Source organism: Physcomitrium patens, chromosome 9 (genome assembly GCF_059467195.1).
Source record: "Physcomitrium patens ecotype Gransden chromosome 9, ASM5946719v1, whole genome shotgun sequence".
Lineage (NCBI taxonomy): Eukaryota > Viridiplantae > Streptophyta > Bryopsida > Funariales > Funariaceae > Physcomitrium > Physcomitrium patens.
Window position 1 is genome coordinate 11,857,518 of NC_143418.1, and position 24,719 is coordinate 11,882,236.

The 24,719-nt window shown below is 35.2% G+C and overlaps 2 protein-coding genes across 3 annotated transcripts; both read right to left on the reverse strand.

Annotated features, from left to right (window-relative positions):
- Positions 1-6,081: 6,081 nt before the first annotated feature.
- LOC112286570 (uncharacterized) lies at positions 6,082-8,180 on the reverse strand. Its single transcript, XM_024528548.3, has 5 exons — positions 7,525-8,180; positions 7,251-7,297; positions 7,087-7,108; positions 6,638-6,676; positions 6,082-6,398 (listed from the first exon to the last, which is right to left on the reverse strand). The coding sequence occupies exons 1-5, from the start codon at positions 7,765-7,767 to the stop codon at positions 6,372-6,374; spliced, it is 378 nt and encodes a 125-aa protein (XP_024384316.1). The 5' UTR covers positions 7,768-8,180; the 3' UTR covers positions 6,082-6,371.
- A 79-nt stretch (positions 8,181-8,259) lies between these two features.
- LOC112286569 (uncharacterized) lies at positions 8,260-13,062 on the reverse strand. 2 transcript variants are annotated; one of them, XM_024528546.3, is made up of 9 exons: positions 12,650-13,062; positions 12,294-12,540; positions 11,861-12,012; positions 11,227-11,555; positions 10,666-11,038; positions 10,100-10,322; positions 9,674-9,826; positions 8,950-9,339; positions 8,260-8,308 (listed from the first exon to the last, which is right to left on the reverse strand). In XM_024528546.3, the coding sequence occupies exons 1-8, from the start codon at positions 12,839-12,841 to the stop codon at positions 8,984-8,986; spliced, it is 2,025 nt and encodes a 674-aa protein (XP_024384314.1). In that variant the 5' UTR covers positions 12,842-13,062; the 3' UTR covers positions 8,260-8,308; positions 8,950-8,983. The 2 variants fall into 2 exon arrangements, with proteins under 2 accessions (XP_024384314.1, XP_024384315.1); XM_024528547.3 differs by having other exon boundaries at positions 12,318-12,540; positions 12,650-12,981.
- Positions 13,063-24,719: the final 11,657 nt, after the last annotated feature.

Sequence of the window (24,719 nt, forward strand, 5' to 3'; positions counted from 1 at the left end):
CATGTCTACTACAAAGTTTTGGCAATGAATGAATGCATGGTAGGATGGACTAAATATTAGTGTTGTAAGCAAAATTGGAAGAACATGTAATTTTGGTAGTAATAAAAGAATGAACCTTATTTTAAATAGAATAGAAGACAATATATGCATGACTAAGAGTTCTTAGGAGATGCAAATAGGTATTTTAAAATAATATTCAATAGCAAATAATCATACTCTAAGCCTTATTGTGGAATAAAAAAAAATTGTAATATATATTAAAAATGAATTGAGTGAAATATTATATATAAAAGTATAAAAATAAAAAATATGAATTATTCAATAAAATTTGAAGAAAAAATAAATATTTTTGATTAAAATATAAATAATTATAGTAAAATTAACTATCAAGTGGATTGTATTTTGATACATTGTAATATATAAATGCATAGAATTTAAAATTATTTTAAAAACTAGTCCCTACTATTATTTTCATAAAATAAACACATGCAAAAATATTTGTATTTTTAATTAATATATTTTCTAAATTCATAGTATCTATGATTCTTAAAAGAAGCAAGAATTAACTATCTTAATGTGTCATTTAAAATAAAAATATATTATGGACATTTACAATCATTGTTATATACACTTCTTAGTATAGAATCTTTTGAAATTCAAAGTTTTCATTTCACATTAATTTCATTTATATTTCTTATAGTTTTAAAATGTAAGAAACTATTAAAAATATTTGAACATATCACAAAAATTTTCTACCATACCATACATGTCTCAATGTATAATTTAATAACCATTATAAAGGTATAAATGACAAAAAAATTATATAGAAATATGTATATGGTTCAAGAATTTACATGAAAATTTTAAAATATTCACTAATTAAAATTAATAAAATTTAATTATCAAAAAATGATTTTAATTTTTTAAAAATAATATAGCTATATTTAACATGCTTCTATCTATAAGTTCAAATATCATTGTTTTTGGATCTTATCAATATAATAATGATATAAATATATTTATTTTATCATAATTAAATTATTATTAAATATTAATACAAAATTTATGTATCTTTCAACATCTCCAATGGTATTCTTGTAAATACTCAAAATTATCCAAAATACATTGTATAAATATTAAATGTGAAATAAAAATAATGATATTTATTTCAATTATCTTTTGAATAATTAAGGCTTTTAAATTCTATAATATTGCATACAATATATATTGTGTGTAGTATATAATTGAAGTATCGTTCAAGAATTAATAAGATATCAATAATTGTGGCTTGTTTGTTAATAAATGATATCAATTCAACAAAATTTCATTGAATTAAAATCAAAAATCAAAAATATATTTTATTTTAGAGTTGACTTCTAAAGATGGATTAATTTTGACAAAAAAATCCTTGAAAAGCTAAAAATATTATGTAATTTTACATATTTTGATGTATTTGAATCAAATCAAAGAATGTTTTTGCTATGTTTATTGATGGTTTAAAATTATTACAAATATCAAAACATATTTACATATTTGGATAGAAGAAATTTAAAATGGATTAAAAAAATATACCCATGCTTCGATTTTTTAAATTTTTTTATTGATTATACTACAAAAAAGATCTTGTAGAATTTAAAATGAATTAATATTTAATAATATGGTTGAAAATCTTACCTAATAACAAAGAAAATTAAATAAATATTATTATCCAAAAATAAATCTTGATATATCTTATAAAATACTATATCAAAATAAATACATTATCTTTTAATATGGAATTATGATAATATATTCTAAAAATAAAAAGAAAAATGAATATATTTTTTAGAATAATATATAAGTATTTTTGGATTATATTTAGTTCATTGAGTGTCAATTTTATTCATTCATTTGGCTCAATTTTTAATTTTACTTCATTTTCATGAAACTGTATGTATAGTATATATGCAAGTGCTGTAATATGTGCTTAGAACTTCTTCTAGCAAGGTCCATTTTACTTCTTCTATTGTAGTTGTTAACATGTGTAAAAAAAAATTATATTATAAATGAAATATAGCTTAATTAAACACATGATATTAAAAAGTACAAATCAATGATAATATAAAGCTATATATAGAAAATATTCCTATGATGGCATATTTAAGATTTCTTAATTTTATTTTTTAATAATTTGGCTTTGGCTATATTATAAATTGGAAACAATCAGAGTTAAAGTTTCTTTTTATTTTGTCATACTTTTGGATATTTTTACTTAAATCCACAAAAAATCTCATCTATTTGAATCTTAATATGATTTCTAACTACTTATCTCTTAATATAGCATACTTTATAATATATGTCATCTTAAAATAAAAAAGATATAAGACCTTCAATAAATTTGATAAATTATCAAAAAAAATGTTATAAAATTTAAAGATTGGAACTTGGATGCATCTTTATAATCTTCAATTGGATCCAAAGTTTATATTTTATTTTCATTAAATTCATGGATTTCAAAAGAAAGAATAGAAAGATTCAAATCTTATCATCTTTCATGTGAAATGATTCAAAAATTAAACTTCATATAACTTGAATGCATAATAAAATATGACATCTTAAATATAATAATATATTAAAAATATTTATTATAAGTATATACGTGTATTAAGTGAAATATTTACAAGTATATATGTATGAATTAATGAGACAATTTGCATGTATTAAGATTTTTTAACCCATGCATATAAGATCTCAATTGAATTGTATGCCACAAATGATGTTGTAGTGACCTCTTTTATACTCCTGAATTATCAAATACTTATTTTAATAATTAATTGGTCAATCAAAAATCAAGGTATTTTACATTATATATATATATATATATATATATATATATAACCTTTCAAATTTGAATTTTTAAACTTACAATATTATATAAAAAAATCATTTTTGAAACTAAAGTCATAAGTAGCTAGATTAGTGAAGCAATTGTTAATAAGACAATAAACCTATTAAAAGTTATTATTACATTAGAGAATAATTCATCAAATAGATTAATAGAATTAATTTTATCATGAACAAGTTACAAAATTGGATACAATGTTGATCAAAATAGAATATTGAATGCCATATTGACATCCATGTGTATTTTTTAAATAACTTCATGGATGGATTAAGTATTCCATTCATTTGAATCTAATTTTTTAATAAAATAAATTCATATTCCATCCTTCTTTGAGTTAAAAATTATAATATTTGTATTATTTTAAAGATGTTGATGCTTTGCATTTGAGGGTATTTTAACATATACATGTAGAATAATCCTTTATATTAAAATCCTCTTCAAAATTACATAAAGATTCAACTTTGCTTCTAAATGCCAACTACCTTATTAAACTTCTTAGAAGAATTTTTTAAATAATTTTGAATCTATATTTATAGAGATTTGGAGAAGAAATAATAGTATACATGTAGCCATAAAATCTTGTAAATAGAAAGTATAGAATTATACATAAAAAATTTATTATTATTCTTTTACATAAATTGATAAATTATATGCTTTGATCATAGATATGTTTAAGATTTGGTCTCAAAAATTCTTGCATGTAGTAGTAATATATTCATTAAATAGATTTTTAAAAAATAATTTAATTAGATTCAAAAAAATTAAAATAAAATAGCAATGATATAGAATAAAAACAATTGGTTCCAATAAAATAAAAACATATTTGAATGATTTAAAGAACATGTAATTATAAAAAATGAACTTCTACTAATTTAAAAGTATATAACTATATCAAAGAATAACACTAAAAAGTAGAAATCTAAGAATTATGTGAATTATCAAATAGACTCATTATTTTTTTTAGGAAAAAAAGATATATATTTAAAGTGCCAAAATTATAATATATGATGAATTATGTAGAAATTCTTAGATAAATAAAGAATTAAAATATTAGTAGTAAAAAGGGAGTCTTAATAAGTCTTGAGGACAATTATTTTAGTTGATTTAGTATTTTTACTTATTTTTGAGTAATAAATGAGTTTTATCACTTGAAGAGCCATTATGAAGAAATGGAGCAAGATTTGAAGGCCATGTAGAGATGTGAGGCTAATAAGAAGTTTTTGAACACTATGGTGAGGTCAAAAATGCAAAAATGTTAGTCCTACTAGTAGAAAATAGAAGGACCAACAGCTAATGTAGTTCTTGTAAGACGAGAGGTGCACAAGTCCCATATGAATTGTAGCACCTTGAAGGTAGTTAGGAGGATAAGACTAAGGCCTCGTGGCCTCTCTTAAAGACTCTCATACATTACATATGAGTCTTGGTGAGGCTCGAATTTTTTATCTATATGCAAATTACCTTTGAGGTGAAATATTTTCACTTAACTTTTCAAATATTTACTTCCTATCTTTAAACTTCCATAACTTACTCATAATAATTCTCATTTATATGTTTTTATATTATTAGAAATAAAATAAAATTATCTATCTAAAAATATACTTTAAAATTTAAAATTTTACTTTTTATTAGATGAAAATATAGTGAACAGATTGTGACTAAGTTTTGGAGTGCGTATTTGCTTCTATACATTCTTTTCACTTATTTGTATTGTTCTTTCTTTTGTTCTTGTTCATTGCATTTTTCACTTCACACTACCCATTATAAACAACTTTTAATTGAGGGCATTTTATAATTTGATTTAAAAGATAAAATTTATACTTACAAACTACATTTAATTTTTTTTACATCTAATTCCTTTGAACCTCTATTAATTTAAAAGTGTAATCTTTTTTAAAAAATATATAAAAGTATATTCAACTTTTTATATTTTTTACATTTTAATCCCACCAAAAACTCCAACTATCCAACATCCCTTCTCTTCATTCTCCTCTATTTTCTCCTTAGGAACTTATTTTTATTTTTTAAACATTTTATCATCTTGTAATAACTTTATATCTACCATTTTTCCTCACTTTATTTTCTTCCTTCCCCCTTAATAACTTTGTATCTACCATTTTTTCTCACTTTATTCTCTTCCTTCTCCTTTACGGAGGTAGCCATCCATCTTCATCTTCTCTTATTCTCTCCTCTCCTCTTTTTTGTGGCTTTGGCCACCTTCCTTCCTCTCAGGAGCTACTCAAAAAAATAAACAAGCAAAATGCATCATAGTCACTATAGAGAAGTAAATCCACGACCTCAAGGTCCGCATCAAAGAATTCAAATACCACTCCACTACATACACACCTTGAAACAAGACTTGATGACCAAAGCTGAAAAAAATAGAAAATTGTATAGTTTAGGTCAAAACTTCAATCACTCACTAGAGAAATCTGCCAAGTACTCCCCAATTTGGTCCATTGTTGGTCCCCAATCTGTCGTTTCATGCCTTGTTTTGAGTCATCCCTTAAGTCTAGGGGACTGGGGACCAAATTAAGGACCAAATCTTTGGCCTTGCTTACACACCTTGCAGCTCACATGCACATGCTCTGCCATGGCATTAGACTGGGCACTACAGTTAGAGTGGGGACTGAAATCAAATTGCACCACTTTTGGTGCAATTTTGAGTTTTGTCTCCACTCTAACTGTAGTGCATTTTTTTGGTCTCCACTCCCTGGTTCCACACCCAATTTTAGGAAAACTGGGGATTCTGGTCCCTAGTCCGTTATACTTAGCGGATTTCTCAATTGCACATTCAATTTTATTACTTCAAAGTGGAAATTGTCCCATTGGAAGAGTATCTTTGAGATCTTCAATTTGACTTGTCATATACTTTATTTGGATGAAAATTGTGGTCAATATTGAAATTTGAAATTTGGCCACTTCTAGATTCATCCATTAAATTTGGTCATTTGAAATTTGAAATTTGGAATGATTTCTGTTAAGTGAAACAAGGTATAAAAATATGTTCACTTCTAAGTCTAACATTATGCCAAAAGTATATTGAAAATTATGTCAAAAAAACATATAACACATTATGACAAATCATATGTTGAAGGTTATGCAGGAATACACGTCAAAAAGAATGTTAAAAAAATGTCGAAAACAATGTAGGAATGTAAAAAACCACATCAAACACTATGTAGAAAGCTGTGTTGAACATTGTGCCGTAAACAATGACTTTTTATAGACATTCAGTACAACATTTTTTAAGACGGTTTTCGACACTTTTTTCAATATTCAAATGTCAAAAAATGCAATTTTTTATCATCATTTTACAACATTTCGGTGTCGTAAACTGTGTCAAAAAGGACCCCACTTTTTAGTAATGACACAAGTCCTCTCGGATTCCTCCGCGCACTCACTGAGCTAAGGTTTGCTTTGCTTTTTAGGTTGCAAATTCACAATCTCTTGACAGGATGCTCTCAATATTCAAGGAAAATAACCTACTCTACAACGCCCCTATTAATGAGAATGCCTGCAAGCATCAATCAGCAAAATATTTTAGAAGCATGTTCTATTTGTAACAGATCAATCACTCAAGCACATAACCAACATTAGGCACTGTAGAGACATGATAAAGCACCAGGATTACTAATATGAACTAGAAACTATATAGCAAATAGTGTTCTAAGCTTAAAACCAAACCCGGTAGCATAGGATTTATAAATCATCTTATACTATCTATACTATCAGAAATGAAAATTGAAAATGCACCTGTTTGTCACTGACTACAATACTATTGAGATCTTGTAACTGCAACATGAGAACAATGCAGTAGATTAGGTGAAGATAGCCAAACAGGTTCATGCAAAGTTCAAGTGGCCATCCTAAGCGAGTGTAACACATAATTGAAAATCAGAGAATGGCTTTCTGACATGATTAATAATGGAACACTTTTTGTGTGGATTTTGCTTTTGGGTTTGATTGAGTCGTAAAGGTCACGCATAGGAGAGACTGAAGAAATAAAAATACTTTCTTAAATGGTTCCTCAGTTTTGTCGCAACTCTAGCATCCCTGCTGCTCGTTTAGGTCCAATCCCCTATAAATTCAAACAGTGGTGTAGTCTTAAACATGTAGTTGAGCTAATATGATCTAGATGTATAGGTGTCATACATGGGAGAAGGGAGAGAATCATTTATCCCATGAGACCAAAAAAGGCTTACCTTGAGTTGCAGGAGCTCCTCCCTGGACATACACAATACAAGAAGTTTAGCATGCAAATCACGGAATGAGAAAAATTTGAAAGACTTTAATTAATTAAAAATCCTCATCTGAAAGCTACAGTTAATGAACATGAACATGCTCCAAAATTCAACAAAACACTAACCTGGTTGTTGTATTGATCACGGCAAGGTACTGCTTCACAAGCGTCATCTGTTAACATCAAAGCGTTAGCATATGTCAAAAAACACATTTCTAGTTTTCTCCACATTAAGGGAATTTATTCAAAGACACAATATCACATTGACTATATTACTCAGCTAGGTTCAGAATTTGGTACATCAGAATTTGAGGATCTCTTGTAGATGAAGGTCCAACAATAGAGACATAATAGAATTAAATGTGGAATGTAATGGACAGAATATGATACAGGACTTAACCTGTAAATCAGGATCCTTGCGCTGAAATTGCTGAAAGGGTGTTAATGATCCAGAAGTAGGCAGGGCAGCAAGAGAAGGGCTTACACCAGGAGTCTGAGCAAATGATCCTTCACAAGATAAGGTGCCTTCACGCTCAGGGGTACTGCAGGTCCCCGAGTTTTCAAATTCCAAAACCGTCATGGATACGTTACTGGGTTTGGAAGGTGAAAATTCTTGGGCTGAGATGGGTGAGAGGGCCCACATATTTTTCTCCAGGGATTCCTACCATTTCTCATTTCTGCTCACGTTATTGAACTAGCGTATCTTTGAGTCACACTCTCTGTCAAGCCTCGGTGAGTCATACTCGGAAACACAGTTGCCATCCTGAATTGTCCACGAGGACATGAAGCTCATCTTTTCTGCGGATCTGCGAGTTCTTAGTAAATTTTCTATTGTTGCTAGAAAACAAAATAGCAGGAGATGACAGTCGATGAAAGCGTCGAGAATGAATCAAAAGCCTCGTAGAGCTAAGGAAGCATTCAATTAACATTCGGTCATAGTACACTTTAGCTCTACACGGTAGCAGAAATACGGAAACAGATGTTTAGGTGCACACGATCCACGAATCCAAAAAAACTGCAAATCCGAATAGCATTCTACTTAAAATCATGCAGAGTATTATTTGAAGAAAAGCATGTCAGCAACACGCATGACACAACAAGGGAAAACAACATATGCGTGTAAGAGAGCTGTCACCTGAGCAATCAAGAACAAGAAAACAGCTCGCAAAATCTTGTACAACTAACTGCAATTCACAAAAATCATCAACGAAATCACGATTCCTCAAGACAAACCCCAACGCAATGGAAAAGCGTTTCAAAGTTGAAGAGAAATGAGAGAGAAAACAAAGAAGAGAAACCAGCGAGAAAACAAAGCCACCACTGTTCCTAAAACCAATGTTATCTACAAACAGTCACGAATCTATGAGTTGCAAGAGCAATCAAGTCTACGTCCATATCAAATGAAGACGGTATCCTGACATGGTAAAGCTACTGAAATTTACAAGCATGGGACGGTGCACCAAATGCAAGAGCCAGAAGCGCAGCCACTACCGTTCCTCTAGAGTATCACCCATTCAATAACATAAGACAGTCATTCTTCAACTTCATTAAAACCCTAAATTTAACCAGAGCTGATCCAACCATCAATAACTCCATCGGCAGAATTTTAACTAAAGAAGCTATAGCGTAACTTACTCAATTACAACAAACTACTAGTACATGCTACTTAAAGACGTATTGTTATATATCAACAAAAGAAAAAACTCAACTATTGCAGTATGAACGAGAGAAAACACACAATCACTGCAGAAACGAATACGTCATGCATTCATAGATTTCAACATTATTTGACCTCCACATTATCAACTCAGTTTTGGGCTCTCACCTAGTAATAATAAAGAACCCCTCTGCCCCCCCTCTCACCCCTCTCGCCTCTTAAACCGCGGAGTCAACCACTTGTGCGCGAAGTTCACCTTCAACGCCCTCCCTCTCATATAAAAGCCGTCCAATGCACTGATCAAAGCGTGCGCGTCGTCGTTGGTGGCCATCGTCACGAACGCAAACCCTCGGCTCTTCCGGCGCTGCTGGTCATAAATCACCTCCACTTTCTTCACGTCGCCCACATGCAAACCTTGGCAAACCTTGGCAAGGTCCGCTTCGCCAACACTCCACGCCAAGTTCCCCACGTACAACGTGGACCCCAACTGCGCCGCCGCACATGTATCTTTACGCGTGGGTGCAGGGGCCTTATCCCTGATCATATTGGTCACATGAGCTGTACGCCAAACTAACCAGCATGCGTGAGCACAAAAATCCGACGAAGAAACAAAAGCATTGAAGTATTTCACCCGCAACATTCAACAAATGCTACAGGAAAGCTGGAGCTTGAACGGCCAATTCTAAACAACACGCGTCAAAGATGCTAAATCAGAAGAAATCTCGAAACAGATACATTTTCAACAGGAATATACACACATAGGAAATAATCGATATCATAATACAAGATCCAACGCACAAAGATCATACCGCAAGGACATGTGCGTGATTCAATGCAATTTAATCCTATTTTAAAAGTCACAAAATAAACAATTCAGCAAGTAAAACATCACCCGGAACGGCGGGAATTTGTCCCGGATCAGCTGTTCGGTTGTTAACAGGTATGCTCCTGTCCTCAAGAAGAAACGCATCTGCGACCTTCATATCACGTCCTTGGGTCTCTTCATTGCAGTTTTGGGCCGCATCACCTCTGTGAATAGGGTGACCTATTTCAAACACAAAACCAAGCAGAATAAGTTCCTGTTATTGCAACCTGTGAAAAGCAGAAAACCAAATGGAGCTGAACAATGAGAATCCTAAACTCCCTTGAGGATGTAATTGTGAGGTTTCGAGGGTTGTGTGACTCCCTCTAGTAGCACTTGTTACTACAAATTCATCATAAACATCTCCCTCCCCTACGACTAAAGTTCTTGAAGATATTTCGTCCAACACATAGCATGAGCCAGCCTTGTCAAGCATGTGACGCTAGTTGGCAGTACCTGAATACGCATTTTCATTCGTAGAGATAGGCACCACTAATGGTGCAGGATCCAGGGCTGTTGCAACTTTCTTGATCAACTCTACAAACTTTACAATCCCTACAGATTGAATTGTCCTATGCTTGCACACAGTCTTGTGACTGGTGCCCGGTAGAGCCACATATTCATGATCATCAAGGGACCCTCGTGCAGAAGAAGAATCTACCACCATGCAGTTCCATACCTGCACAGCATATTTGGTCAGTCTACATTCCACAGATGAGACACTCAAAACTTTTACCATGCTAACTAAATCCTATTTGAAGTACAAAACACAGATCTTGTGCTTGATGTTCAACAGGTTATCGGTATATTGAAATGCAGATGTATAAATTTGTACGTGTGAAGTACTACAAGATCATACTATAAGTTCTTTTCAGTGTTGGAAAGAGTTTGACCTATTAGTGAATTGATCATACGTTGAAGAAGGCTTCTCGAAACCTAGAACAGGGCTATGAATTGGACATGAAAGCCGAGATGGACATATCCAGCTATTAGACCGAGAGAAAAGTAGACCCTCGACTTACCACCGGAATGGTTTCAACAAATGCGTATTGTATCACATGTCGCTTTTGCATAGCCAACTCATATTCTCTATTCAATTGCAAAATCTCCCGACTGCCAGGCCTCAGTTCGGAAACAGTCCTTCCCGTGCGCAATAAAAAGCAACTGGCGATTGTGGCAAAAATTGATCCTCTATGAGGCACACCATAGAACACACACGCCTGGAGCTCTTCCATAAACTTAGCAGCGGCGTGGCTTTCTGCAATTTTGAGACGATCCATTCCTCTCTCAAGTGGTGAATTGGAAACGCCATTGCAATAGGCCACCAAGCTCTTTATGACAATACCACCATAAGAATGGCTGACTAATACAAATGGATTTCTTCCCAAGGGACAACTGCACAAAATTAAACAAGATGGCACCATCAACAACCCTGTTAAAGATGAATGTGAAGTCTGGACCTTCACCTACACGTAATTTCTAACCATCGTTGTTCCCAGCAAAACAAATCATATAAGCTAACTAGTCAAAGACTACTGTGACGGTCTACACTCACCGCTAGACAAGAATAATAATATACTTACCTTTCAGACACGATCAGAATCTGGGACAAATTATGAGCAATATCTTTATGTCCATCGGCTCTCACACCATAATCACCAGTTCGCCACGAACTTGCTTGTGCGTTGTATGCAATGCCCAGCACTCGCAGCTTTCTCCCGTTGAGAATTCCTTCAAGCAAACGTGGTAGCCAATCCCTCGGCCAGAGTGCTCCATCAGAATTGGTCCATGTTTTTTCTCGCGCGCTCCTTCCATGACCTCTTTGGAGGCCATGAAAGAAGACAACGTCCAAAACCTTTTCGCCGAGTTCTCCTGTGCAGTTGGAAAACCACTCCTTCCACGGTTGATAATCCTATCAAACAACCAACTTGTTGACTCAGTGAAGCAAGTTGGAGTGTTCTCGGAGAAGAAGGTATCCAAGAGAAGTTAGCCTAGTGCATCTTGACCATGTTGCTCTATCACCACGTAACTTTGCTCCTACGGAGAAGTTTATTCTTCCTACTACTATGAATCTTAGTATAACCCTCCCATATATCTCTCCACTCTCACATCTCTTTTGAAAGTCACTCCTCTTGCTTTCTTTTTCTTCGAGAAGCAAGAAAACGTGAGACATGCCACAGCTAGAAACCAACATTTGCTTTTAGGCCTGTATCATACCCGAGGAGAAGCCGTCGTGTCAGCCGAGGTTCTGGAATTGTGGGATGTCGCTCCCTCGGTCTCACTGGTGGCTAGAGGCGCTGTCAGAGAACCCTGATTCTCGCTGTCCGTGAGACTCGCCGACCTCTCCAGCGGGGTTTCCACTGAAAAACCTACATCCAGAAAATGCGTAATCAGTTGATGTGTAATCACCGCATCCAAACTAGAGCTGAAACGGCCAATTCTAAACAACCCGCGTCAATGATGCTAAATCAGAAGAAATCTCGAAACAGATACATTTTCAACAGGAATATACACACATAGGAAATAATCGATATCATAATACAAGATCCAACGCACAAAGATCATACCGCAAGGGCATGTGCGTGATTCAATGCAATTTAATCCTATTTTAAAAGTCACAAAATGAACAATTCAGCAAGCAAAACAGCACCATATGCATCGTCCTCAGTTTCACCCGGAATGGCGGGAATTTGTCCCGGATCAGCTGTTCGATTGTTAACAGGTATGCTCCTGTCCTCGAGGAGCATATCTGCGACCTTCATATCAACTCTTTGGATCTCGTCGTCTTGGAGCCTCCTTCCCGACTCGTTCGCAGCATTGTCCACATCAAAGGTAATATTTGTATCGATCCGATTGTCGCCATCATCGTTGAATTTCGCAACTTCAGTAGGGTCTTTCTATAAAATCGAGGTCAAGAAACAGATGTTACTCGGTTAATCATTCCAAGTGAGCCAAGCCAACCAATTGGGGGCTAGAGGAGTGCAAGAGTGTGAGACGGAAACGAACCTTGCCAATCACAGGCACCAGAGTGGCAGGGTCGAACTCGATGGCCTTCTCCTTGCTGGAACTTGGCTTCAACGCAACTGAACTTGTGGACGCCTGCACGAGTGTCTCGCGCCTCTTGGACCGAAGCCTTGGCGGCCGCGACGAACGCGCACTCTGCTCCCTACTCGCACACTTCCCTCCACCATTCCCCATCTCATTCTAAACAAGACCTTACAAAAAGCAAAACCTCGTAAACCAAACAAAAACAATTAAATTAATTTAAATCTACTCTCTATGTACAATAGCTAGCAACATAACAGCCCACTTAAGACTCGCTCAGCAAAACTCTCGGATCCCACTAGCAATCACAGGGATTAGCTTAAATAGACCGGAAAGAAGTTTAATGACTCGATTCCAACACCAGTGCGACCAACCCAGGATACAGTGACTAGAAAAATTCACAGAAGTCCAACTTTGAACCTCCACCATGCGCACCTCATCCTCCACGTGGCTGTGAATGCTTTCTATGAGGTTACTGTTGAGAATGTCATTCTCCAGGTGGCTGTGAATGCTTTCTATGAGGTTATTGTTGAGAATGTTTAGAAAGACACAAGAGTAGTATTAAGTAATACACACACAAGAGTAATAGTAAGTAATACACACACAAGGGTTTCTAAGGAGAGAGAGCTTCACACATAAAAATCTATTGATTTGGTTGTGTCTAGTATACAAGAAGAGAAGGGGAGAGGATAAACAGTTCCTCTCCACTACATTCCAAATACTATAGCTATAGTATTTATTTTAGACTACATTAAATATTATGGAGAGCACCGGCTACATTTAATGCTCTCAACACTCCTCCTTGCTCATCATAATATTTATATAATATAAAATTTTTACAAAATTATGATCTATACTTATATGTAATCTCGCAAGATCAATAATTGTTGCTTCATTAAAACCTTATCTAGGAAAACCTTATTTTATTTAAGAACAAAACCATAGATGAAGAAAAAAGAGTACAATATTATTTTCTTTAATTATTTAAAGAGCTCATTAATTTTCTTATTCAAGAAAAACAAGTCACCACATATCAATACCATAAGTAAGTCAACGATGGTTGTACAATGGGAGAGCTTTAGTGAAGAGATCAGCAAGATTATTTGTAGATTCAATTTTCTTAATTATAAGAGCTTGATCAGTAATCAAGTCATGGATATAACTAAAATACTTTGGATCAATATGCTTTGTCTTGTTGCCTTTAATGAAACCAACTTGCATCTATGCAATACAAGTGCTATTATCTTCATGTAAGATAGTTGGAGAATCATCATATGAAAATCTACAAGTTATTTGAATGAATTTATGAATTGATCGCAATCAAATACATTCTCAAGATGCTTCATGGAAGACAATAATTTCTACATAGTTGGATGAAATTGCAGTTATTGTTTGTTTCATTGATTTCCATGATATTACAACTCCATGTCTTAAAAATATATATCATGTTTGAGATTTAGCTGTTGTAGTCTCAAATTTATATCTCGCATCACAATATCCAACCAATTTTGGATCTGCAAATTATGTTTAGTATAATCCTAAGTCTTCAATACCTTTTAAATAATGTAATAAATATTTGATATCATTCCAATGTTATAGTGTTGGATGTGCACTATGTCCTGCAAGAATATTAACTGCAAATGCAATATCTTGTCTTGTAGATATAGCCAAATATAAAAAGTGCTCCAACCTTTGCGAGGTATGGATATTGATCTTCTAATATTTCCTCCTCCTCCTCACATGGATAGTATGGATCATGACCATCACGACCACGTCCAACCATTGGTGTGGACAATGGATAAGCATCAATCATATTAAATCTTTACAAGATTTGTCTAATATACATTAGTTGGTAGAGAAAAATGCTACCATCTGTGAGATGCATAATCTCAAGACCAATGTATAAAGTTATTTTTTTTAGCATTTTCATTTCAAATTCATGTATAAGTAGGTTAGTAGCTGTAATACATGCAGATGTAGTGTCTACTAGATTAAGATCATCAACATATACAGCGATGATCACAAAACCACTTTTATCTCATTTGATAAAGAAACAAGGGATTAGTGGATCATTTATAAACTTATGTGTAATTAAATAATCTCAAAGTTGTTCATACCACATGCATTCAGATTGTTTTAAACCATACAAGGTCTTATATAATTTAATACTACAATATTGTCTTAGAATAGATCCATTTGAAATTCCTGTTTTTAAACCTGGTGGAACTTTCATATAAATATTTGCATCAAGAGAACCATATAGATATGTACTTACCACATCCATTAGATGCATCTCAAAGGTGGAATGAACCATCATTCTAATAATATATCAAAATGTAATTGAATCCATGATTGGAGAATATGTAGATTCATAATCAATGCCAAATAGTTGAATAAATCTTTGAGCAACAAGATGAACTTTATAATAGGTTATTTGACCCTGAACATCTCGTTTGTGTATTAATACCATCTTATATCCCACAAGCCAAGATATAAGAGTATCTACAATTGGACCAAAGACTTTCTTCTTATGTTAAGAAGCATACTCCTCCTCAATAGTATTTTTTATTTTGACCAATCAAAGCGACGCATCGCCTCCTCAATGGTTTGAGGTTCAAGATCATTTTTTTCGTAAGAAAGGGCTTTTATAATCATACATGCAATGATTCATCTACCGTAATAGATGGTCTTTCCCAAATATCATCTGTAGCACAATACAGAATAGATAATTCTTTATTCAACTTGTTCTTATCTCTTCCAATTCTAAGATTTTTTTCCAAAAGAATTGAAGGTACATTATGCATGGATATATCATCATGAATTGGTGGTCCCATAGGATGAATGGCAATTTCTTGAAAAATAATACTAGGATTAGTCAATATAATAGCTTTCTTTTTATGTGGTTGTTTATCTAGTCCACGAGTTCTTTTAGTTGTTGTTGTTATAACTAGATGTATTATAGTCAATAACACTGCAATCTGAGCAAGTGCATTTTGAGCCTCATCAATAGGAACTCTCATAATTCTAGGTTCATCATTGAAGTTATCAGGTGTTTCATCTGCAATCCATTTTAGATGTAAAATCTTAACAACTTCAATTTCAGTCAAAGATGTCTTAGGATCGGGATTCATTGTAAATGTTTTCAGTGTTTTAAATATAAGTACTTTATTTCTTTGTTGATTGGATACTCTTCTTTGAAGAGATGAAAATACATTCTCTTCAAAATGATAATTTTGTAAATATGCAAGTAATAATGTGCCAGTTGATAGATCAAGAATACAAATAATGCTTGGTGAATCAAAACCAACATATATGTCTTTTTGTAGATGAGTCCCAATGATACATCATTGAGGTTCTAGTACTAGAATCTAAATATGGCAACCAAATACTCATAAGTGAGATATATTTGGAACATGTTCCAAAATGAGCTCATGTTGTGAAACAATTTCAATAGAAGAAGGGTAGAGGCATATTAATGCTGCAGCATGTAAAACTACATGATTCCACATAGATGCAGGTAAATTTGTATGAAGGAAGAGTGGCTGGGTAATGAATTGTATACGCTTTATAAATGACTCTACAAGTCGATTTTGACCATGTTCATATGGAACACAATATGTCAACTCAATTCCTGTTGCAGTATAATAGTCTTCAAAAGACTTTGATGCAAATTCTTTTGTATTATCTACACGCAATGTTTTTATAGGATAATCAGGAAAATGTGCCTGAAAAAAAATAAGCATAGATATAAGATTGGCAAATACCATGCTTTGAGTTGATAATAATATAACATGTGATTATTTACTTGATGTATCAACAAAGACCAAAAAATAATGAAATAGTCCTGATATTGGATTAATAGGACCACAAATATCACCATGCAATCTTTCAAGCATTGGTGGTAATTCTTGTGGGAGTTTCCAAATTAAAAGCTGAGTAATCATCTTATCTTGCAAACATATACGACATAATTCCATAGAGTCTATATCTAGAGGGTTTAAATTCTGCCCAGTTATACATGGAATGATCTTTCTAAATAATGTAGATGTTGGATGTTCCAATTATCCATGCCACAAAGAAACACGACTCTCTGTGATAGATGATGCAAAATTAAATATAATAAGAGGCTGAATCAAAATTTGATATAAATGTTAGGGACATAGTCCTTAGAACCTTCTAGGGACAAGTTTCTAGAACCTTCTAGAGACAAGCTTCTAGAACCTTCTAGAAGCAAGTCTCTGGAACCTTCTAGAAGCTTCTTAGTTAGTAGAAGATGTTAGGGACATAGTCCTTAGAACCTTCTAGAGATAAGTTTTTAGAACCTTCTAGAAGCAAGTCTCTAGAACCTTCTAGAAGCTTCCTAGTTGGTAGAAGTTGCTTGAGAAGCTTCCTAAATAGGAGTATATATTGGGATCGAGGCTGAAGAGTTCTTCAGTCTCGACAACACATCTCTTGGAGCTCTAGCTCACCTCTCTGGTATTGTTCTTATATTCATCTGATTAATCTAGTTCTTGCCAGTTCTTCTTGAACTTCTTGGTAGATATCAAGTCTGTATTCTGTGTCCGTGACAGTTTGTCGAGACTTCACTTACCTCAGATATCTGAGCTAGTTTCTTCTTTGTTAGAGTGTGGATTACTCCTCTGCTTGGAAGTGTACTAGCACTTTAGAGGTTGCGGATTACCCTCCTCTAAACTGATACTTCTTTTGTTACAATATTGGAGTCTTATTCTTCTTGGAGAGAGTAGATTACCCCTTTTCTTGAAGCTCTTAAGGCATTTTAGAGGTTGCGGAGTACCCTCCTCTAAACCAATATTGTCTTCTTGTAGAGTCATTTTTGTCCTTCTCTAAGAATGGTCGGGGGCCAAGACATTAGTATGACGGAAAGTTTAGAGTCCAAGTTAGATGCTATCATGAATGCCCTCACTACATTATCGCAAAGAACTGCAGAGATTGAAGGAGTTGTGGCAAGGCTTCATAATGATGGAGCATCTGGGATGGCACAATCTAGGTTGCACCAGCCTCAAACTTCTACACTTGGAGAAGCAACTTTGCCTCAAGTTCAACAAGCACCGCTGGTTCTACAACATAAGGAACCCCGAGTTAGCCTTCCGGATAAGTTCGATGGTACACGTTCCAAGTTTCGAGGATTCGTCAATCAAATCAGGTTGATAACAGTTTTACAGCCCGAACGCTATCCAACGGAGGAGTCACGTGTTGGACTTGTTGGAACCTTACTTACAGGACAAGCTCTATCATGGTTTGCTCCTTTGTTTGAGAAACGATCGTCCATACTAAACAACTTTGAAACCTTTTTGGAGGCATTTGCGAAAGCATTTGGTGAACACGACAAGTTTCGATGGGCTACAACAAAGATCCGGTCACTACGACAAGGGATGCGTTCTACATCAGTCTATGCATCGGACTTCAGGCAATTAGCATGCGACATCAATTGGAACGAAGAAGCGTTGATGAGTCAATTCTATTGGGGTTTAAGGGACGATGTGAAGGATTTGCTGTTAACTCTTCCTGATCCGCAAACGCTTAATGAAGCTATTAGCCAAGCTGTGAAGTGCAATAACCGCCTATTCCAATGTCGCCAAAACCAACGTTCAAGACAACATACGGTTCACCACACCCCAACTATGTCGGCAAGCAGCGTGAGTTCACATTTAGATATACAAGACATGCAAATTGATGCGGTACGTGTCAAATCTCTTACTCTAGAAGAAAAAAAAGCGGCGTATGGAGGAAGGTCTATGCTTGTATTGCGGTGAAGAAGGCCACAAAGTTGGAAACTGCCCCAAGAAGCAAAATCGACGTATTATCAAGACTAGGGGTGCGTTTATTCAGGAAAACGAGGATGCCCAGCCACAATAGGAACCGTGCGGCTGGATAGTGAAATATCGCAACAACAACTAGGTTCCTTTCTTTTCGCTCAACCTGCCCTTTGTTTTACAATCCTTTTACTTATTGGCCCTCAGAAACTGAGAACCTTAGCATTATTAGATTCAGGAGCATCTGCTTATTTTTTAGACGAAGAATTTGCAAAGCGTCATAAGATCCTTTTAGTACAAAAATCCAAACCTGTTCACGTTGAGGTCATAGATAGATGACTTTTATTGTCTCATAGTATCACCCATGAATCAGAACCTATAGAAGTGACGTTTAAGGATCATAGTAGTCAAATTATTTTCAATATTATTAGAACCCCATCAAATCCTGTTATTCTTGGTCTTTCCTGGTTAGAAAAGCATAACCCATCCATAGATTGGAAGTTGCGGAAGATGACCTTTCCCACAAAACCACCCAAGAGCAAGCCTAGTAGAAAACCCCGAATAGAAAAATCCTTATTTATTGGAGCAAGAGCATTTATAAGATTGTCCAAGGGAGGCACACCGTTTGTCATTTATGTAGCTCCAACTATCGGGGAGAAGATCTCGACAGCAAGTATACAGGAGCAATATAAGGATTTTAAAGACGTGTTTCAAAAGAAAAATGCCGACATGCTACCGGAACACAGACCATATGATTGCGCCATAGACTTAGAGGAAGGAACACAACCGCCTTTTGGCCCAATCTACAATCTATCGCAGATGGAGTTGACGGAGTTGCGGAAGTACATCGACGAGAATCTAGCCAAGAACTTCATCCGTCATTCAAAATCGTCAGCTGGAGCACCCATCTTATTTGTGAAGAAGAAAGATGGCTCGTTGCGGATGTGCGTGGACTATCGAGGCCTCAATAAGGTAACAAAGAAGAATCGTTACCCGTTACCCTTGATTTCTGGTCTCTTAGAACAACTTGGACGTGCAAGGATCTTTACAAAAATTGATCTAAGGGGAGCTTACAACCTCGTACGAATCAAGGAAGGAGATGAGTGGAAGACAGCGTTCCGTACAAGGTATGGCCATTTTGAATATAATGTCATGCCCTTTGGTCTTACCAATGCTCCAGTGGTCTTTCAACATATGATGAATGACATTTTTTGAGAGTACCTTGATGATTTTGTTGTCATCTATTTGGATGATATTTTGATATTCTCCAAAAATGAGGAAGTGTATGAAAAACACGTTCGTTTGGTATTGGAGAAACTATGGGAGCAAGGACTATATGCCAAGTTGGAGAAGTGTTTGTTTCACCAAATAGAGATGGAGTTTCTGGGGTTCGTTGCGACTACGGAAGGCTTGAAGATGGACCCCAAGAAGGTGGAAGCAATCATGTCCTGGGAGGTTCCGAAGACGGTTAGAGACGTACAATGCTTTCTTGGTTTTGCTAACTTCTATCGGATCTGTATCAAGAATTACTCTCAAGTTGCTGCTCCTCTCACTCGATTGACATGCAAGGATAAGCTGGAATGGGGACCTCTAGCAGAGAAGGCGTTTCAAAACCTGAAGACCGCATTTACTACGGCTCCAATCTTGATACATCCAGACTTTACAAAGGCCTTCTATTTAGAAACTGATGCTTCGGATTTTGCTTTGGGAGCTGTACTTTCATAAATGGGAGAAGATAAGAAGCTCCATCCGGTTTCATTCTATTCTCGAAAGTTCTCTGCTGCTAAAATCAATTATGAGATCCACGATAAAGAACTTCTTGCTATAGTGGATTCTTTCCAAGAATGGCGTCACTTTCTTGAAGGAGCTACACATCCAGTGACCATATATACAGATCACAAGAATTTGGAGTATTTCATGTCGGCTCGAGTTCTAAATTGACGTCAAGCTCGATGGAGTATGTTGCTATTTAGATTCGATTTTATTATCACTTATCGACCTGGAAAGCAGTAAGGACTATCTGATGCCTTATCGAGGAGATCGTATCTTGTACCAAAGGCTGGAGAAGCAGCGTTTGATCAACAATGTACGACATTGTTGAAGCCAGAGTAATTTCATCTTTGCGCTACTATTATGCCAATTGATGCTGACTTCCTGAATTAGGTACATGCCGTAATCATTGAAGATTTAGTAGCCATTGATATTAAGCAGCGTGCCAATGACGACAAGTTCAAGGTGGAGGGAGATCTTTTATACTTTGAAGAGCGGTTATATATCCCAAAAGAACCAACACGACTCCGAGTTCTTCAATCTCGCCACGATTTTTTAGTTGCGGGACATTTTGGATTCAACAAGACCTTGGAGCTTATTTCTCGAGATTTTTGGTGGCCCCAAATGTGGAAGGATGTGAAAGATTTTGTCCTCTCCTGCGACATCTGTTCAAGATCCAAGAATCCTCGACATCGCCCTTATGGACTCTTATAGCCATTGCCGATTCCACGTCGACCATGGTCTTCAATTTCCATGGACTTCATCACGGATCTGCCATCATCGAACTCATTTGACAGCATCTTTGTTGTGGTAGATCGGCTTACAAAAATGGCACACTTTGTCCCTTGCAAGAAGACATCGTCCAGTGAAGTCACAGCAAGGCTCTTTCTCGATGATGTGTATCGATATCATGGACTACCAGATGATATCGTATCAGATCGAGGAACCCAGTTCGTATCAAAGTTTTGGAGATCTCTCTTTGAGATACTGAAGGTGGATATCAAGCTTTCTTCGGCTTTTCATCCTCAAACTGACGGTCAAACGGAACGGGTGAACCAAGTCTTGGAACAATACTTACGATGCAGTATCAACTATCAGCAAGACAATTGGACCACATATCTGTCGCTAGCCGAGTTTGCATATAACAACACCTTCCATGCGTCGACTCAATACACATCATTTTTTCCAACTATGGGTATCATCCAAAGCTTGATTTATTGAGTCCATCAACAAATAACAATCCAGCAGGTGAAGGATTTACGAAACAACTATCAGAGCTTCAAAATACGTTGAAGCTTCAATTACAATCCGCTCAAGAATCCTACAAGGCGTCTGCAAATAGATTTCGGAATCAAGCACCTACTTTCAAAATTGGAGATAAAGCATGGCTTCTTCGACGGAATATCAAGACCAAGCGACCATGTGATAAGTTGGACTATTGAAGATTGGGACCATTTATCATCCAAAAGCAAATCAATCCAGTGGCGTACCGTCTGGAATTACCGGCTTCTATGAAGGTACATCCAGTCTTTCATATTTCTTTGTTGGAGCCTTATCGAGAGTCATCTTTTCCTGAAAGAGTGCAATGTCCGCCACCTAGTATTGAGATCGAGAACCACGAGGAATACGAGGTTGAAAAGGTGCTGGATTCTCGGCGAAGGCGGGGCAAGTTGGAGTATCTTGTTCATTGATGCGGCTACGACATTAATGAGTGAACGTGGGAGCCAACTGAAAATCTCACCAATGCACCAGAAAAGGTACAGGAGTTTCATCAACAACATCCTCATAAACCTAAGCCGGTTCGACAATAGCTTCTTTCTGAAGCTTGCTCACCCAAGAATATAAGAAAGAGAAAGAACACCACCAAAATTCGTAGTTGATGTAGTTATTTTCTCCAAGATAAAATAGAATTTTTTCAGTAGCCATAGTTTGGTCTTCTGATATGGATAGCCAAGAGATAGATACTATGCCAGTCAGATTATCTCAACCAATTAGTTCACGAAGGCGACTCCGAGATGAAGAACCACCTGCACCACGACGACGACGGAGGATACCAAGTAACCGATCACTAGTGATTGTATTTGAGTCCGAGCCTGCTTATGATGGTCAACCAAAAGGCATATTTGTAGGAAAATTTCACAATGAAGACACGAAAGTTCATGCTTGGTCAGAAGTTGAAGGAGTGGGCCACTACCGTTGGCTTCAAGGGCCGATGAATCACTTACCTCGTGAACAACAGTTGGAGTTCATAGCAGATGTTATGCAACAGATCTTCATTTTCTTGCGTTGGTACTGATTGACAACAACATTGCTTCTCAGAAACCTTGAAGCTAAAGGAGGGGGTGATGTTAGGGACATAGTCCTTAGAACCTTCTAGGGACAAGTTTCTAGAACCTTCTAGAGACAAGCTTCTAGAATCTTCTAGAAGCAAGTCTCTGGAACCTTCTAGAAGCTTCTTAGTTGGTAGAAGATGTTAGGGACATAGTTCTTAGAACCTTCTAGAGATAAGTTTCTAGAACCTTCTAGAAGCAAGTCTCTGGAACCTTCTAGAAGCTTCCTAGTTGGTAGAAGTTGCTTGAGAAGCTTCCTAAATAGGAGTATATATTGGGATCGAGGCTGAAGAGTTCTTCAGTCTCGACAACACATCTCTTGGAGCTCTAGCTCACCTCTCTGGTATTGTTCTTGTATTCATCTGATTAATCTAGTTCTTACCAGTTCTGCTTGAACTTCTTGGTAGATATCAAGTCTGTATTCTGTGTCCGTGACAATGAACCATTTTCTGTAGCAAAAGCATTTTCGACAACTTTATTATTCTTCACAAGTACCAAAACCTCTTTTCTATTTAAAATAGAAATCAAGAGGTGATAACCATTGATATGCATATCTTAGTAGGTGATCAGACTCTGAGGTGCTAAGGTAGCAAACATTGCATGTTTATATTTTATGATGGAATCCGCAGGTAATTTTACCATCACTGTGCCTTCTTGGAAACTAAATACATTTGCTCAAGCCATGGTCATCATATTTTTAGTTTGCCAAGTTAAAAAATTTTCAATAAAAAATTATCTATCTCGCAAGATAGTATGTGTTGTTGCAAAATCAATGAACACATTATTTGATTCATCATTAGAGGTTTTGTCATTCACATAAGCCTCTAAGTCATCAACAAAAATTGAATCCATCGACATATCTATGGTATGCACTTCACGAGCCTCAGCTCATACTTTCTTACTTTTTTGGAATATTTTAAGAAAATATGCTGAAGTACGGTGTTGTGAGATAACATGACTAATAGGTGAAAGAGTGTCGAAATTATTATAATGTAGGAGATCTTAGTTCAAAGTATAAGAGCAAATTATCTTAGAAAAATAGTTAATAGTCAAAAGGGTAGTAAAACTAAAAGGTACCAATGCTGCCTTTTAAAAAGGTGACTTCTAATTACTTTGTAGGACCATAAATAAGGCAAAACAAAGTAGATTAAAAAAAGAAATGGTATAGGCATCTTTAGAAGAAAGTTAAGAGTAAATTCTAGCAAAATTTACTTAGAAAAACTAGATATTGATACTCAAAGAAGGCCAGTTATGAACCAGGGTCGAAATCAGACCATGAGGCACAAAACTGAGTCTCGATGACGACTTTGGGGTTCTTTTGTAGATTAAAAAGTGGAATTTGATAGCAGACTAGATAGGGTTTCTATAAGCATTGGTTTTGGATGATTTGGAGTTGCTATGACTTTGTAAGAGCTTTATAAAGTCAAGATTGTTTTAAGATGACTTGGGGTTTGTGAAATAAAATAGGATTATTATTTCTAGTCATTTCAAGAGTTTTGTAATAGATCTATGGGTGAAATTTTGTAGATTAATGGTCATGGTTGTGCTTAATGTGTGTTGTAAATCTTAGCTCGATCTAACGGTTAAATTAAGGATTATTGAGATTTAAATGGTTCAAGGTCTTAGAAAGTAGAATTTTAGGTCTAGTGAGGATTTTTGAGATTTCTTGCAATCTACTAGTTGGATTGGAATGAAATTTGTGTGAAAGTATATTAGACTTGTTTTCTATGTGTATAAAAATTTTGAGATCAATCAAATAGTGAAAAAGAGAGATATTGGCTCTAGAAGATTAGCATTAAGGTTGGAGAAGGAGACCAACCAATACCTGAGCACGTTTTTGAGGTTATCGTCTATTTGGTAATTTCGATCCTTTTCAAAAATTTTGTGCTTGTTTTTAACTTAGTTTTTAAGAATTTTCTAAAATTTGAATTAAGATCAACGATTTATTCATTAGTTATTGAGGTTTAAATTTATTATGGAAATTACTAGGATTTGATTAGGGTTTGGTGTAGAATTTAGAGTTTGGTTAGGGTTTGATTTAGGATTTAGAGTTTGTTTAGGATTTAGAGTTTGGTTAGGATTTGATTAAGGGCTAGGATTTATTTGGAGTTTGATTTAGAGTTTGGTTTAGGATTTATTTAGGATTTGGTTAGAATT

Bases quoted from the DNA above. Each gene is read 5' to 3' on its own strand.
- LOC112286570 (XM_024528548.3), bottom strand. From the start codon at position 7,767: ATGTGGGCCCTCTCACCCATCTCAGCCCAAGAATTTTCACCTTCCAAA. The intron at 7,298-7,524 runs GTTAAGTCCTGT...TGATGTTAACAG, and splicing joins GCAAGGATCCTGATTTACAG to ATGACGCTTGTGAAGCAGTA. The intron at 6,677-7,086 runs GTAAGCCTTTTT...CTCATGTTGCAG, and splicing joins AGGAGCTCCTGCAACTCAAG to TTACAAGATCTCAATAGTAT.
- LOC112286569 (XM_024528546.3), bottom strand. From the start codon at position 12,841: ATGGGGAATGGTGGAGGGAAGTGTGCGAGTAGGGAGCAGAGTGCGCGT. The intron at 12,541-12,649 runs GTTCGTTTCCGT...TCGATTTTATAG, and splicing joins TGGTGCCTGTGATTGGCAAG to AAAGACCCTACTGAAGTTGC. The intron at 9,827-10,099 runs GTACTGCCAACT...TGTTTGAAATAG, and splicing joins GAATGAAAATGCGTATTCAG to GTCACCCTATTCACAGAGGT.